The sequence below is a fragment of the Lissotriton vulgaris genome, chromosome 7 (genome assembly GCF_964263255.1).
Source record: "Lissotriton vulgaris chromosome 7, aLisVul1.2, whole genome shotgun sequence".
Taxonomy (NCBI): Eukaryota; Metazoa; Chordata; class Amphibia; order Caudata; family Salamandridae; genus Lissotriton; species Lissotriton vulgaris.
Genome location: NC_141695.1, coordinates 1,214,494,205 through 1,214,508,706, shown reverse-complemented (window position 1 = coordinate 1,214,508,706; position 14,502 = coordinate 1,214,494,205). Strand labels below are relative to the sequence as shown.

General features: G+C 42.6%; 1 protein-coding gene across 1 annotated transcript in view; it reads right to left on the bottom strand.

Annotated features, from left to right (window-relative positions):
* Window positions 1–853: 853 nt before the first annotated feature.
* Window positions 854–14,502, bottom strand: part of LOC147703264 (uncharacterized) — a 90,123-nt gene continuing 76,474 nt past the window's right edge. The window contains exons 7-11 of the mRNA XM_086928900.1: window positions 11,437–11,481; window positions 4,687–4,770; window positions 4,455–4,499; window positions 2,519–2,698; window positions 854–1,026 (exon numbers count right to left, since the gene is read on the bottom strand). Of these exons, the coding sequence (XP_086785026.1) occupies window positions 2,528–2,698; window positions 4,455–4,499; window positions 4,687–4,770; window positions 11,437–11,481 (345 nt within the window). The 3' untranslated portion in view covers window positions 854–1,026; window positions 2,519–2,527. The remainder of the gene's footprint in view (window positions 1,027–2,518; window positions 2,699–4,454; window positions 4,500–4,686; window positions 4,771–11,436; window positions 11,482–14,502) is intronic.

The window sequence follows — 14,502 nt, the reverse complement described above, 5'->3', positions numbered from 1 at the left end:
GTTTTCACACATTATTTATGTTCTAGCATTTAGATCACCATGCTGCATCTGTGTGTAAATGCTTGTGCAGTGCTCAGGCAATGAGCAATATCTCAGGTTGCTGCATGCTTCTAACACTCGGGGTGAAGAGAGTTGATCAGATGGATTCCTCAACAGCTAATCCTTAGCTCTGGGCACTTCCTGTTTAATTTTTAACCGTTTTTCAGCTTTCATTTAGTTTTGACCAAAATGTAATTCTCTCATTGTAAATATTTCAAATAACTGAAAAGCATCATACATATTTTGTTTGTGTGACCATCTGTTACTTATATAAATATTTAGCTAAGAAAAGACCTGTAGTCTGAAGATAGAACTGAATACACAGTTTGTATAGTAGCACCTTCTCTATTGCAATAGATTACCTTTCACTCGTTCACTCCTTATGACAAATCTTTGATGGAGCTTGTTGAATCACTCTCCAATGTCACTCTCCAGAATGAAAACCTAGCATCTTAGAAACTCTTTGCATTTTTTGATATTTCTGATTTTGTAGTTTGCTTAAATTATTTTATGTTTTTCAGTTTGTCCCTCCAAGCTCCCCTTTTGTGTGTACCTTTGTCTGGATCCCAAACTACTAGTTTTAAATGTACTATTCTTTTATAATAAATGATATTGTGGATCTGACGACAATTTCCCTGTTCTTTCAGATTAGTAAAGTCACTAAATGGGTGGGACCCAGCTACTTTAGAAAAAAATGAAAGTGAAATGCATTTTGTTTTTTCTATCATCGAGATTAGCGCCTGCATATTGCAAAAAAACATTCAAACCTAGTCATCTTTTTTTCTTGGTCAATAATGGAGAAGAGGCAAACTTTGAAATGCTTTTTCTATTTTATTAGGAAGTACACAAGGGATCCTATACATATACTAATGAAATGAGAATGAGGAGAAAGTCTTGGATGAAAAGGCAGAGAAGTAGTAAATCCAATACGATGGCTTTGGTCCTCTGGTTCATGCATCAAGGATTTTGGAGACTAAATGCAGCACCCTTTAAAAAAGAAGAACATAGAATATAATGAAAAATTTAAGCTTGGAAAGACTTCTGATCTACTGCTACCTAAAGAGCAAATCTTATCAGAAACCATAACCAAGGCATCATTCCACCCAATAACTAAAGAAGCATGTCTATTCTAGACAATCATCATTCCAAAAAAAGCTTATTCTTCTCACAAATCAATCAAAGGCATTATCACACTCAAATATTAGAATGAAGAAATCATTCTACACCCCCATAGAAAATATTAAGCTCAATCACAAACTAAAGACACCATTCACTCCAACGCTAACTTTGGGTAAGTATTCTACTCATGAGCTGACCATAAATCTCATTCTCCTAAAGAACGGACTTTGACCACATAAAATAGACGGTTCCTGTATAGTATGAGGTTAAATGATCAAATTACGTACAGGTCAAATTATGACACAATTTCAACCAACTCTACCCTAGCAAATCATCCCACTCATCCCCAGCGTGAGGAGATTAACTGTCAAAAATGATCAATTTGTAAAACACAGAAAAGGATATTCCACTCAATATCGAACTGACGAAATTGCTTACTCAATCACTAGCTGGTAGCATGTCCATGAAACTCTAACCAACATGTTGGGGGTTTTATGTTTTTTTGTGCATTCTAAGGTGACACCATTCATTGATCACCCCCTGGACCTGATTAGCAGTTGAAGCCAATCTGATAGCTTGTGTATACGCAGTTAAATACATTTGGATTGAGATTTGCCCAGGACAAATGTAAAGCACACAATCCTTTTTAAGACCATTCAATGATATTGCAACCAGAGTAGGAGGATATGTGAGGAAACAGATGTAACAGAACATTTATTGCCACAAAACAATGGCTCCGATTATGTGGTCTGAAACAACACTTTGGCACACAATTGATGCTAGAATAGTGTACTGGTAACTGCAAAGGGGCCTGGCGATAGAAATTATTACTGTAAATTGAATGGGTGTTAGCTAATAGCACTGATATTGAAATAATACATCTATTCTACCCGAGAGCTCTGCTGATGAAACAGAAGGCTGCTGGTGGTACAGAGTACATGTGCTGGGTCTTTCTGAATATGCCCTGTGGAATTATCCTGGACGATGAGAAATCCCTCTGCACAGAATATTGATGTGTTTCACTTCAGCCTTTGTTCATACCAAAGTTCATACCAAAGTGTTAGCCATTTGAAATCTGGTGAGGCTAATGGAAATGCACCACATTCACATACAACATGCTTTCTTTACATTTGAGATTTCAAAGTTATAAATGTCTAAACACTTTATAATGGATTATGAAAGAGTTTAGCATCTGCACCGTTTGAGAAAAGCAATTTTTTCTAAATATTCAGGACCAAAAGCAGGAAATTATTGCTAAACAACTATATAGTAATTCATGACCTTTGTTTCAAAAGCTGTGATCAACACAAATTCATCGGCAGTGAGGTTGTCAAGCATTCCCATCAGAAGTCATTTTTACCTTCAATTATCACCCCAAAAACCCAGTTCCAAGAAGCCCTTTACTGCCTCCTTCCCCTCTTCCTCCTCCAAGAATCCCCCCAAGAAGTCCTCCTTTATCTCCTCCAAGCAGGCCTCCAAGAAGACCACCTTTGCCCCCAAGAAGTCCACCAAGGAGCCCGTGTGGCCCAAGAAGAGAGTCCTGTGTGAAGACACAAATAATATTAGAAAAGACAATATTTCTTATTTCAAAGTTTTAGTAAGAAATGTGTTCCTTAATGAACTAATTATGTCATTATTATAGAATGAAAACATTCAAATGCATTTACCCCATATATAGCTACAAGCAAATTGCAGTACATTTATGAAAGTGCTGAAGAGAGGGGCTGCAGCTGTTACAAATATGCGTTTTACGTGGAAATTGTGCAGCATTGCATGTATAAACATTCCACCTCAATGCATTGTAAAGATATAAAATGCAGAACAAAAATACCTTGATTCTTCTTCCCAATATTTATTCACTGCCAGGACTATTGTGTTTAAATTATAGGAATGGCCTAAGTTCTAAATATAATTCAGTAAATTGGCATTATTTAATTCAGTACATTGGAATTATAGTGCTCTACTGCAGCATTGCTGGACTATGACAATGAACAATTTTATTTCTGTATCTTAGTTAGAGAAACCGGCAGTACTTTTGGACTCTCAGTTACTGGCTCATTATTATTAAAGTTATCATCAGCGTCCTCATTGTATTTGTAAATACTAACAGTCTTACTTATCCAGACTCATCTACACTCTATTCCTCACAAATATAAGTCCCTGTTTCAGGTGTCATGGTCATAGTTAGCTAACATTGGTTTCAGATCCAACAGCCATTTTGACTTACGTCTTAGTGAATTTTTTTTAATTATATTTAGAATGTTTAATACATTTTTAATTATGTTTAATATAAGGTAACATCTGTATGCGTTTCTGAATTAGCTTACGCTTAACCTTTTTTCAGAATATTAGAAAACTCAGAGGGTCATTATGATGGCGGACTGACCGCCACCACCAGTCATGCAGTTGTGATCTGTCCGCCATCAAACGTGGAGTGATCGCCCACCAGATTAGAATGGTGGGCAGATCCACACTGTGACCATAGCATACGCAAAGACCTTCTGCCACGGAACCACCACAGGCAATCTCACCAATAGCCTGGCGGAGCAGTCTGCATCCATGGAATGGTGGGGTGCCTAGCAGGCACTGTCCACCATATCATGATGCAGGCTTGATCCAGCCTTTCCATGTGTTGCGGGGAGGTGTATGTGCACTGGGGGGGTACCCATGGTTCCCCCTACATTTCAGTGCACTAAGTGGCATGCACAGTGTGGTACCTACCACGTAGTGCACTGAAATGCACAACCTGCATTTCCAACATTGCAGTAGATGCTGCTGTCAGCAGCACCCACCCCAATGTTACAATACAAGATGTGACAGCCATGGTGGTAGTCATATCCTAATTTGGAGTGCGGAACCGCCACATGTATTGCAGACGGTCCCGGTCACCACCACGATGGCGGACGGACTCCAGTCCGTCCGTCATTGTAATTGGCGCAATAGACTTAGCCAACAAATAACTAGATATTTGATGGATTACATGCTTTCGAATTTGTATTTTTTTGTTTAAATATAATGTTGGTCATTTTCATTGGGATTCGCTATCAAAAGTATGCTCGGCATATTATAAAAAAGTGATTGTTGATTACTACATGATTTGAGGAGGTGTTAAACTCTTGACTGGTTACCGAAACAATCCCAAACTCTTCATGCCCTAACACCTGCCTTTGGTTTGTATGTACTAGGCGTCTAGAACCAACATGCTGTATTTATTTTTAACTGTTGAAGTTGGATAAAAAGGTCATGCCATGATCGCAGGGCTATTTCTAGATGGAAAAGTAAGAAGATATTTTTACCAGCACTCCGGACAAAGTACCAAGAAGAGGTGCTAAAACACTGTTCTGTAAAGAAAGGGCATTGATGAATACATGGGCACTGAAAAATATAATCTCATGACATAAAATGAATATTTTAGTTATGATTGAACATATTAATTGATCAGTAGGTCTATCATGAAATCAAATGTTATTCATTAGAAAAGTTCTATATACCAATGGAAGAAATGTAAAGTAAAAAAGGATATTTTACCAGTAATCCGACGATGCCACCTAATAAGCTGCCAAGAAGATTCTCACATTTTTTGGGTTCCAAATTTTCAACAGACCTAGAGCCCTAAATCAGAAGACAAACAAGGTAAATCCAATTTGAGGTTTCAGAATTGTCTACAAAACAATGGTCTTATTGCCATATATGTTTAAAAAAATTAATTGGCCCATACAATTCAATAAAGTTATATTTTAATCTTTGCCTTATTTATGTGAACCAGGCAATGCTTGGGACCAGCAGCACACTAGGACTGATGAGGTTTTAAATAGGTTATATTGCTGTCTGTATTGTGCACACTGCCCATTGTGAACCTAGCTATTGCCAAAACCTCATAAAAACTGCCCCTTTTTGAATGTTGGACACTAGGATCATAAAAAGTTCTCTCCTTGGCCAATGATGAATCATCTACAAATGTAAAATGTTTTTTCTGATGTCACCAACTACTAATACAGTGTGAGGGTACATTCAGAAAGGTGCATACGTTCTGTTCTTTAAGAGCAGGAACAAACATATGGATGGATTTCAAGGTGTATCTGCAGTGGAAATCTCCAGATGTCACGTGTATCTATTGAGAGTTCATTGATATACATACACTAGAATTAGTGCATACGGGACATTCAGACAGGGCATTCTTCACATATTTTATCAATGCCAACATCCTCCAAACTCAAAATGCAACCCACAATCTTGTAACATGTTCTTGTTCTCTGTTTGCTTGAAATAGCATGAGCACTATAACAAAACTATCTATTGTTTACTTTTATTTCATTGTTCATGAAAAAGAGCAGCACTCTTTTGAACACTCTACAAGCTGCACATTTCTATTTCTATTAAAATTATTTATACCGCGCACTATCACCATCGGTTTCTTGGCGCTCCTTGATATAAATAGCATTGATCCAGGGTGGGGATTATTCATATGCCGCTTGAAAAAGCAGAGTTTTTAGGAGTGTACAGAAACTGTCGTACTTTGGAGAGAGACGGAGAGAGAGGGGTAGGGAGTTCCAGGTGGCGGGAGCCAGGACCGAAAAACTCAGGCCACTGTGCTTTTTTCTTTTAAATCTGGGGACCTCAAGGAGATTTAAAGATGCTGAGCGAAGGGCTCTGGCAGGGATGTGGCGGGACAAGGCCGAGGAGATGAATCTGGGGGCTGCGTCCGAGAGGGCCTTAAAGGTGGTACATGCCAGTTTGAAGGTGCAGCGTTTGGAAACAGGGAGCCAATGCAGACTACGGAGGAGGGGGGTGACGTGCTGGTGTTTGGGCTGGCAGAAAATCAGGCGGGCAGCCTGATTCTGCACCAACTGAAGTCGGTGAAGGTGACATGCAGGGATTCCTGCGTACAGAAAATATGTATTCATTATCACTGTTGACTTAATTTTCGAAACTACAAATGTTGTATGTGGGCACTCATACCTGATTTTATGAAACACATGCTAACTACAGCTAGATGTCTCCGCTATCCAGAAGTGTGTATATTAGGTTTGTTTGCATAGTATATTACAGAATTACAAATACCAAGGCCTTTTCACAAAGGCATGTTTGAGTTCTTGAGCTGGTAATGCTATTCATGAATCTCCACCTAAAGATCTCTGCCTCGGCTATCTCTTGTGTGAACAGATCTCTTCAATAAATGGGGTGATCCCACTTTGAGGTATTCATTTTTGTAGCTCATGCGGAGGAAACTAGGTGTACTGGCTGGAAAATTGGTAATATACACTATCAGCAAATTTGAAGGAAGAATTTAGCGAGGAACATGCAACTAACAAAGCACACCCAAAAAAGTGTAAGCCAATTGTTATTGACAAAAGTAAAACCTAAACACACAACATCAGACAACACGCATGTTTGATCTCTGGTATTACAACATACTTTCTTAGAAATCAAAGGCGACAAGAAATAATACTAACACCACATAGAGAAAAATACAAAGAAAAATATTTTAATTGTCTAAATATTATATTTTACTATTTATATTTTTTATTTGGCTTAACAAAGCTTTAAAATTGTTAGCATATATTTTATGTCCAGGTAATACAAATCAGATATTGTAATAAAGTGGTATTCACAGGCAAAAAACCCAATCTGCAAGAGGGGAGCAAGAAAAAGTCAGGAATCCACCACATCAATCAACAGATAACACACTTTACAACTACATACAATCAATAACAGCCTGTACCCATGAACAACGTTGTCACAAACTAAAATAGATCATTAACTATGTTATTGACTATATTTGTTGTTTTGCCCCGCATTTTGAGCAACAATTATTTGAGGAGGAAATGGAGATAGAGAGAGATAGTTTACTAATGTCTGTGCTTCTATGTAGGTATATTAGGTGTAGTGTAAGTAATATGGTGTTGCTTTGAATAGAATGATGTGAGCTGGGCTCATTTTATGTGTAAAACAATGATTCAAATAGGGCTCATTCACAAATATTTTGGAGAAGAGCTTCTTCCCACAATACATTTAATATAGGAAACACATTATTGTGTCTCTACCCACAATAACATTTATTGGACCACAGTTAAATCCCGAAATCAATTAATCATCAAAACAATTGTTGGGAGGTAGATTATTAGTAGGGGTAAATATGCACCTACCACTAGCAATAAGGTCACCAACACAATATAAGGTTCAGACAAGGTCTCAATAAATTATTCCTTTTCTCAACCCTTGGTAGCTGGCAGTGAGCAGGAAGGCTCAACTTAAGAGTTTGTGAAGCATTTATAAACCACAATAAATTAAATAAGTAAGACACAATACAAAATCAAATCCACAACATATTTATAGAATAGAAAATATTTTTATGATCAAAATGACACCAAAACAACCCAATATTGGGAACCACAGATATACATTTTCAAATACAGGATACAGGATACAGAACGCCGCAGCTAGAGCGGTGGTAGGCCTCCCAAGATTCTGTCCTACCTCCAGTACCCTGCGGTCACTGCATTGGCTCCCGGTGGCCCAGCGGATCCAGTTTAAGGTCCTCTGAGTCGCCTATAAAATTCTGAAGGGGTCCCCAGCAACGATTCTCATGGCCCTCCTCGCCCACTACACCCCAGCTCGACTCTTAAGATCTGCGGACCTAGAATTGGCTGTTGTGCCGCGCTTCAAGCGGAGTAGAGCTGGAGGACGTTCGTTTCGAGTGCGCGCGGCGAACCTGTGGAACTCCCTGCCCCCGGCGATTCGTGCTATGAGAGATCTGCTCTCCTTTCGCCGTGCGGTGAAAACCTTTTTATTCCCTTAGTTTGTTTACACTGTTTGTCTTTTGTTTAGTTGTGTTGTGCAGCTGCCTTGTCGGGCACCAGGACGCTCCTTAGCTGGAGCATCTGTGCGCCAAATAAAAACGCATAACATAACATAACATAACAAATATTAAACATGTTGTACTGCTTAAAAACATATAGCACCAACTTCGAACATCTGTCCATGCTTCACTGGGACAAAGTCAAAGCTTAAGAACAATCATGATGGAGGCCTGGTTGCATTTGCAAAGTGGGAGGACTCTGTCAAAATGTTACCTTCACATTTAGAAACGTTTCTGGAGGAATTTCTCTCAAAATCAAGTGGGTCTCTCCAGCCGGCCGGACCCCCACTGAGCTCTGGAGCTTTTAGCGGGACAAACCTGAATTCCAAGTTGGGTCACAATGGAAGGTAGTCTCTTGACATCCGGGCGGTCACCTTATGGAGATTTTTTCAAAAATGCCTCCAAACTTCTGGAACTTCCTCCTCAAGCTCCGCTTGTTGGATCAAAGTGTCGATAACACAAATCCAAGGGTACAGAGTTTCTGAGTTGCTCATCAGAAGTTAAGACTACAGTTCCCACAATGCACCTGCCCAAAACCTTGAAAGTCACTTGGACACACTCCGTGTTTGGGACTTATTAGGGGAGATGTTGCAGGCAAGCTCTTTTAACTTGTTGCTTTCAGGGACTCCACTCCTTAATACATTTTGAAGCAAGGTAAAATCCTTGTGGCCGTAGTTCCAAGTGTGCAGCAGAAGCAGTCCTTCAGAGTGAAACAGTTTGGGGTGCAGACCAGGTTCCAGCAGGGCAGTCCTTCTTCTATATGTAGTTTCAGGCAGCAGACCTGGATTGCTATTAAATGTTCTGGGGAGATGAGAAGTGGGCCTCCCTTGACCAATGGGGTACAAGGTGCCAACCAAAAGCAGGACAGCTTCCTCCAAAGTGTGCAATTTTCTTGTCCCAGAAAGCACTGTCCTTTAAAATTCAAGATGGAGATTTTCTCCCGTTCTGAGTAAGAGCTGGCTAAATCAACCCACTGGTGTGGCTTATTTTCCTTAACTCTCCCTTTTCAGACCTGCTGCAAATTCGACTCTTGGTGCTGTCATCTGGCTGGGGGTGGGGGTGGGGGTGAGGGGGATTACAGGAAGAGGAGGTTGTTCTGACTGGTATTCCTTACTGTCTTGCTCTCTTTGAAGCCCGGTATGATTTACCCAGCCCCCATCATGGCCTATTCTCTGCAGCTGCAGAGCCCCCTCATTAGATAACCTCTGCCTCTATGCAGGCCATTTATTAACTCATCAAAGTAGTTTGGCAAAACCTGTTAAGGCTGGCCTATCAGAAGTGGCTGCCAGAAGGCTGGATTTTGACTCACAGAAAAGAAAGCTCTACACCTTATTTTCTGTTTTAGTTATGATACATTCAACAGTGGCAAGTGGTAGTAGCTATTATAACCAATCATATTATTTTGAACACTCCAGTCAATAGATACACTGCATTACATTATTCCCATATTAGACTACGGAGCTAAAAGGGTTACAATGGGGAAAAAAGAAACTGTAGTAAAACTTTTTTTTAAATGCCCTAGCTTATTTGCACATGGCACCCTACCCTGAGGGCACCTTGGGCAGACTGTAGAGGAGACTTATTTGTATCAATAACCTTTTTTAGTATTTGGAAGTACCTTTAAATGTAAAGTCAAATTTGCATTGAATTTCAGTTTAAAAGCACCTTGCAGAGCAGGGCTGATTTTTAAAATGACAGCATACAACATAGCAGTGCACAATTAAGTGCCTCCAAGCTGCTAGGTCTCTAATCCTATACCCCCTATCATATACTAGAGACTTACAGGTAGGTTGTCAGTGCCAGTTGTAATGACACCTAGTTACCAAATACCTTTTTATTCAGAGCACTGGCCCTGGGCCTGACTAGCAGAGCCCAGGGTGCAGTCAGTCAGTTACCACAAGTATGAGTCAAAAACTGTGGGTGATCAGGGCAAAAATGATCACTTTCTCAAAACAATTAATCTTGAATATTCTACACTTTTACTTCCGACATTTTAATGTGCTGAAATAGGTGATTACTTTGTGCAATAGTGAAGAAAGTAAAAACATTTAAATCTGAAACAGCCGGTGCCTTGAACAATTAAACTGGTCCTTAATCAAAATAATTTCCCTTGTAATATAAGCATCGGTGGTGAATCAAGAATTTCCTCAGCCTGGTCGTTATAAGTCAATGTAATTTCAATGCAATGGTGTCAATTATGAAATCATTAATTCTATAGCACAATATCGATTGCGTAGTAATCAGTGCCAAACTTTCTCTAAACTCTTGTCAAGTGTGTCTGTGCAAAGAGTAACATTTACACTCATTTAATCAGTGCACCTGAAAAAATCTGAGGTGAATGATCAGCCACTTTACAACACAAGAAGTTAGAATGGCGATAGTTTTAGTCAAATAAAGTGCCCCATGGATGTTTTTTATTTCATTTTTAGGGACTGGGTATTGATCAGAAAATAGCCACCTGGACCATATAAATCATAAAATTAAAAACAAATATTAAACGTCATGAATTTGTATCATTACAACCCATCAGGTTCTTAAAATTTGCTGCTTTGATCACGTTTTCAATTAAAGGAAATTAAGCTTGGGCGTAAAATCCGTTCCGCTCCCCGATTTCGCGGATTTTCGGTAAATTAGCAATCCACGAGATTTGCGAATTTCCCGCAAAATCAGCGAGCGGAACGGATTGGGTCAAAAGTTCAAGCTGACTTTTGTAACTCTTTTAGAATGGCGCCGGCAAGCTGCCAGAGCCATTGTAAAATAGTTAAAAAAGTCAGCTTCAACAGGAAGCTCTTATAGATAAAGTAAAGCAGGTGCTGCTCAAATTCAGTTACACAATCATTAATCACCCCAAACTTGGGGTGATTAATGATTGTGTAAATTAATTTGACCTTCAACTGGAGCACCTGCTTTACTTTATCTATTAGTGCTTCCTGTTGAAGCTATTTCTAGCTATTTTAGAATGGCGCTGGCAGCTTGCCGGCACCATTCTAAGTGGGGCTGAGGGCAGAAGGGCACAAAAGTGGGACAGAGGGCAGAACGGGACAAAAAACGAGTGGTACAGAGGGCAGATGGGCATAAAAAACGAGAGGGTGGCAGTGATTAGGCAGGCAAAACCCCCCCCCCGCGAAATTGCAAAGCGCCTCGCGAACACGCAAAGCGCCTCGCGAACACCCGCGAACAGGCAAAAATAAAAAAATCCACAAATTTGCGCGAATTTGCGAATTTTGTGGATTGCCAATTCGCAAATCCGCAAATTCGCGAACTGCGAATTTTCAAAATTCACCCATGCTTAAAGGAAATGTTAAAGGCTTTTCATTGAAGAATGTTAAGTTATGTAACTTACGATATAGCTCTCCTCAGTGCTGAGAATAGAACTGATAATTATGTGAGGAATTTGAAGGTTTGCAGATTTTCTTTACCTGAATTATTGCCAACATTTCTTGCACTTGCATCTGTGAAAAACCCTGAAAGGGAGTATATAAAATGTGAGTACAGGTATTTATATTCTTGGATTAAAATACACAAAGACAAGTAAACCACCAATCACAGCTTAATTCATTCTCTGCATCTAGGAATGTTATTGTTTCTGTTACTTACCGGTAATCTTCATTACTCCGAGTATAGTCTTCCTCGCCACATGACTAACAAAGTGAGCTTCAGCTCCACATTAGAACCATCCAAAGCAAAATTTCAGCCTCCCATGCCAACCATCCCTTCGCAATATGGCTGACCTATAACACCCTTGACCTCTCTATAAGAGGCTGGCCGGCCCAACCCATCAGCCTGAAAATACCAAGCATAAACATGAAGCCAAAAGCCAACAGGGAGGGAGGGATGGGAACTCATGTGGCGAGGAAGACTATACTCAGAGTAATGAGGATTACCGGTAAGTAACCGGGGTATTACCTCCTAGTTAGTCTTCCTTGCCACATGACTAACAAAGTGAGCATATACCAAAGCCAAGTGGCTTCATGGAAACTCACAAGAAACCAACGGACCAGAATTGGACGCCCATAAAAAAAAGTCAAACCAAACAGACCAGACGAGTGGCAGGACCACCCAAGAGAGGCAACCACGAGCAGGAAGAACCAGCCCAGGACAGAAGACACCGGGAGGGACCAGAACCCAGACCCCCGAGGGGAACAAAAAACTGTCCAAACTAAAGGCTGAAGGAGGACAGAGTAGGCACAGTACCAGACCGTACGGAGCCAAAAGCAACGGCCAACATGCCCCAGAACAGAAAGCTGCAAGACGGCCCAAACACACCAGGACGGCGCACCGAACAGCCCAAAACGCGGGGATAGAGGGCATCCCCACCACAGTGACCCTGCAAAAAAGCCACAGCAGAAAAGAGACGCAGATCCACAGAAACACAGTAACACCGCAAGATGGACCACCAACTGTGGGAGCTGAAACCTCCGGGAAAACGGGGCAGTGGAACAAGACGCTGCAAAACAGACCGGCAGGAGCCGCAAGAACGGATAGGTGTGCAAGGGAACCCACCACGCCAACCGAGCAAATAAACAAAACAACGAAGGTCACCACAACCCCGCAAGGCAAGAAACAGGTGGGACACGGACCCCAGTCGCACAAAGGACCCCCCAGAAGGAAGAGCGACACCAAGGGGAGAAAAGGACAAATAAACCCAGGAGAAGGCACCAGAAACGACACCGATGAAACCTGGCCACCAAGGGAACCCAACAGGCCAACAGTGAAAAGCGGAAAACCCACAAGGCCATCCACTCGAAGAGCAGAAGGGACCAGGACCAAGGCCAAGACACAAAAAAGGAAGCGAACGGCCCCCAGAGGCACCCATGCAGGAAAAACACACAGAGACAGGCAGGGGTGGGCAGGAATGCAGCCCAGAAGAGCGAGACCGCCCCACACAGGGACCAAGCAAACCCTCCCAGGAACGTGTCCACAAGAAGGTAGCGAGCCGCCGAAGCGAGCACCCAGGCGGCCACATACCCAGCCAACAACCAGGCCCGGTCCAGCCAAACAATGAAGAACCGGACAGGAACAGGAGTGCTCAGGGAGGAAAAGTCACAGGCAAAAAAACACCAAAGGCGAGAAGGACAGAAGAGCTGGGCGAATGAGCCCGAGCCGTGCCAACACACCCAGGGAGCAACCCGAGCCAGCAGGCCCTAGGACCCCAAAACCAGGGACAAAGAAGAAGGAGGGCACAAAGTCCACACTGGAAGTGCAAAGCCCCCGCCTAGGAGAGGAAAACCCGGTCCACCAGCACCCCTAGATACCCGAAAGCACCGCTGGACAAAGGGAAAACCAGAAAGCAGGGGACAGGCTCAAAACCCGCACCCCCAGAGGAATACCACGGACCCGATAAACAGGTCCAAAGCCCACTGATTGCAGCAGCATACTCCAACGGAGAAGCACCCCAGCGAGCACCACTAACAGGACAAAAAAGCCCAGGCCAGGCCCAAATAAGATGGACCATACTCATCCAGGCACTAAAATGGTCCGACCCGGAGGAGCTGCCAAGATCAGAGGAGACCTTGTGCAGACAGGGTGGCAGAGCCGCAGCCAGAGAAAAAGACTCAGGCAAGGACAGCACAATCCACAAAAACAAAGCTGGGGCGAACCCCGCAAACCCCCCAGAGCACGAGGCAGGGGAGAAACTGACCAGGAGAGCAACAGGAAGTCCCCAAAGGACCGAGGCAAATCTCAAAGGAACGGCCAACAGAAGGCAAACCAAGGGACTCAGCACCGAATGGGAACCCACGCACGCCCCAAAGAACTGCAAAGGCCGCCACCAACCGGGAAGGGGAACCCTGAACAGAAAAACCATCGGCCCAAGAAGGAAGAAACCGAAGACGCGGAGTCAAAACACACACAAGACCAGGACCGCACAGGAGAGTGAGCCCACCGCACAAGGGAGTCCCAGGTGGGCACCCATCAAGGCGCGAACAACAGAGCACATGAGACCAGAAACATTCAGTGAAGCAAGGTCACAGGGTCCTGGCCACCCAAGCAAGGGAAGCAGGAGGAGACATCCAAAGTCAAGGTGCAGCACCCAAACACTGTGGCAGCTAGCCACAGAGAGGAAGAAAGGGGACATCCAACAACCTCACCAGACCAAACGAATGCAAACCTGCCGGTGGGCGAATGACACCAGTCATAACCAGAATCCCCCACAATTTCATGAAGGTGGCACTAGAAAGGATTGGAACACAGAGGGCCCCACAGGAGACCTAGATTAGAAGGAATCGCAAACAATAGGGCCCAGCGACTTATGGATAGGAGAAGGTGCAACAAGCAACCTGCATGAAAACGAGCCCAGGGAAGCATAACAAAATCAGGGAACAAACACAGAGGCAGCATTCAAGAGGCTACCGCAACCGAGGTTCACGAAACATACCCACAATCGGGAGGAAGGGGACCCCCAGCAGCAGGGCCAAGGAGCCCAAGAACAAGCTGTACAGTGGAGAACCACACTCCTGCCACAAACAAGCAGACGACAGGGAGGG